The sequence below is a fragment of the Seriola lalandi genome, unplaced genomic scaffold (genome assembly GCF_002814215.2).
Source record: "Seriola lalandi dorsalis isolate HSWRI2012SDOR001 ecotype SW California unplaced genomic scaffold, Sedor1 jcf7180002054935, whole genome shotgun sequence".
NCBI classification, from domain to species: Eukaryota; Metazoa; Chordata; class Actinopteri; order Carangiformes; family Carangidae; genus Seriola; species Seriola lalandi.
The window spans coordinates 370,076-370,587 of NW_019525487.1; the positions used below are offsets into that span (position 1 = coordinate 370,076).

General features: G+C 43.4%; 1 gene segment (V, D, J or C); it reads left to right on the top strand.

Moving 5' to 3' along the window:
• LOC147817582 (T cell receptor alpha variable 38-1-like) overlaps nucleotides 1-499 on the top strand; it is a 1,529-nt gene extending 1,030 nt beyond the window's left edge. Inside the window, 1 exon segment of the V gene segment in view lies at nucleotides 20-499. Coding sequence covers nucleotides 20-207 — 188 coding nt within the window.
• The last annotated feature ends 13 nt before the right edge of the window (nucleotides 500-512 follow it).

Here is a 512-nt window from a genome sequence, read left to right on the forward strand (position 1 = left end):
GGAACAAAAAATACTCAAGACTCTCAGGAAAACAGATTTAATGCTGAAATCAACAACAAGTCAGTTCCTCTGAAGATCCAGAAGCTTCAGGTGTCTGACTCTGCTGTGTACTACTGTGCTCTGCAGCCCACAGTGACAGGAAACACCAAAACTCTGTACAAAAACCTTTGGAGCAAAGACAACACAATACTCCACAACATCCACTAGAGGGAGTCACACACTGTGAAAACACTGAGTTTTAAGAGACTGTGTCTGTGGACTGACGAAACAAACATCACAAAAACTAAACCAGAAATATAAAGACAGTTAAATCTCACTGAGGAAGGAGCAGAGAGGTGATTACCTGGCCCCGCCCACTTTAGTCCACCTCAGCCAATGAGATTCTTTGTGTGTCCAGAGCAGAAATGTTGGAGGAACTAAAAGCACAATCAGCTTGATGTTGAGGAGAAGGGCTGTGCAGCAGAGAGGCTGTTTAGTTTCTTCATTCTACTGCAGTGGAAGAACATTGTTCA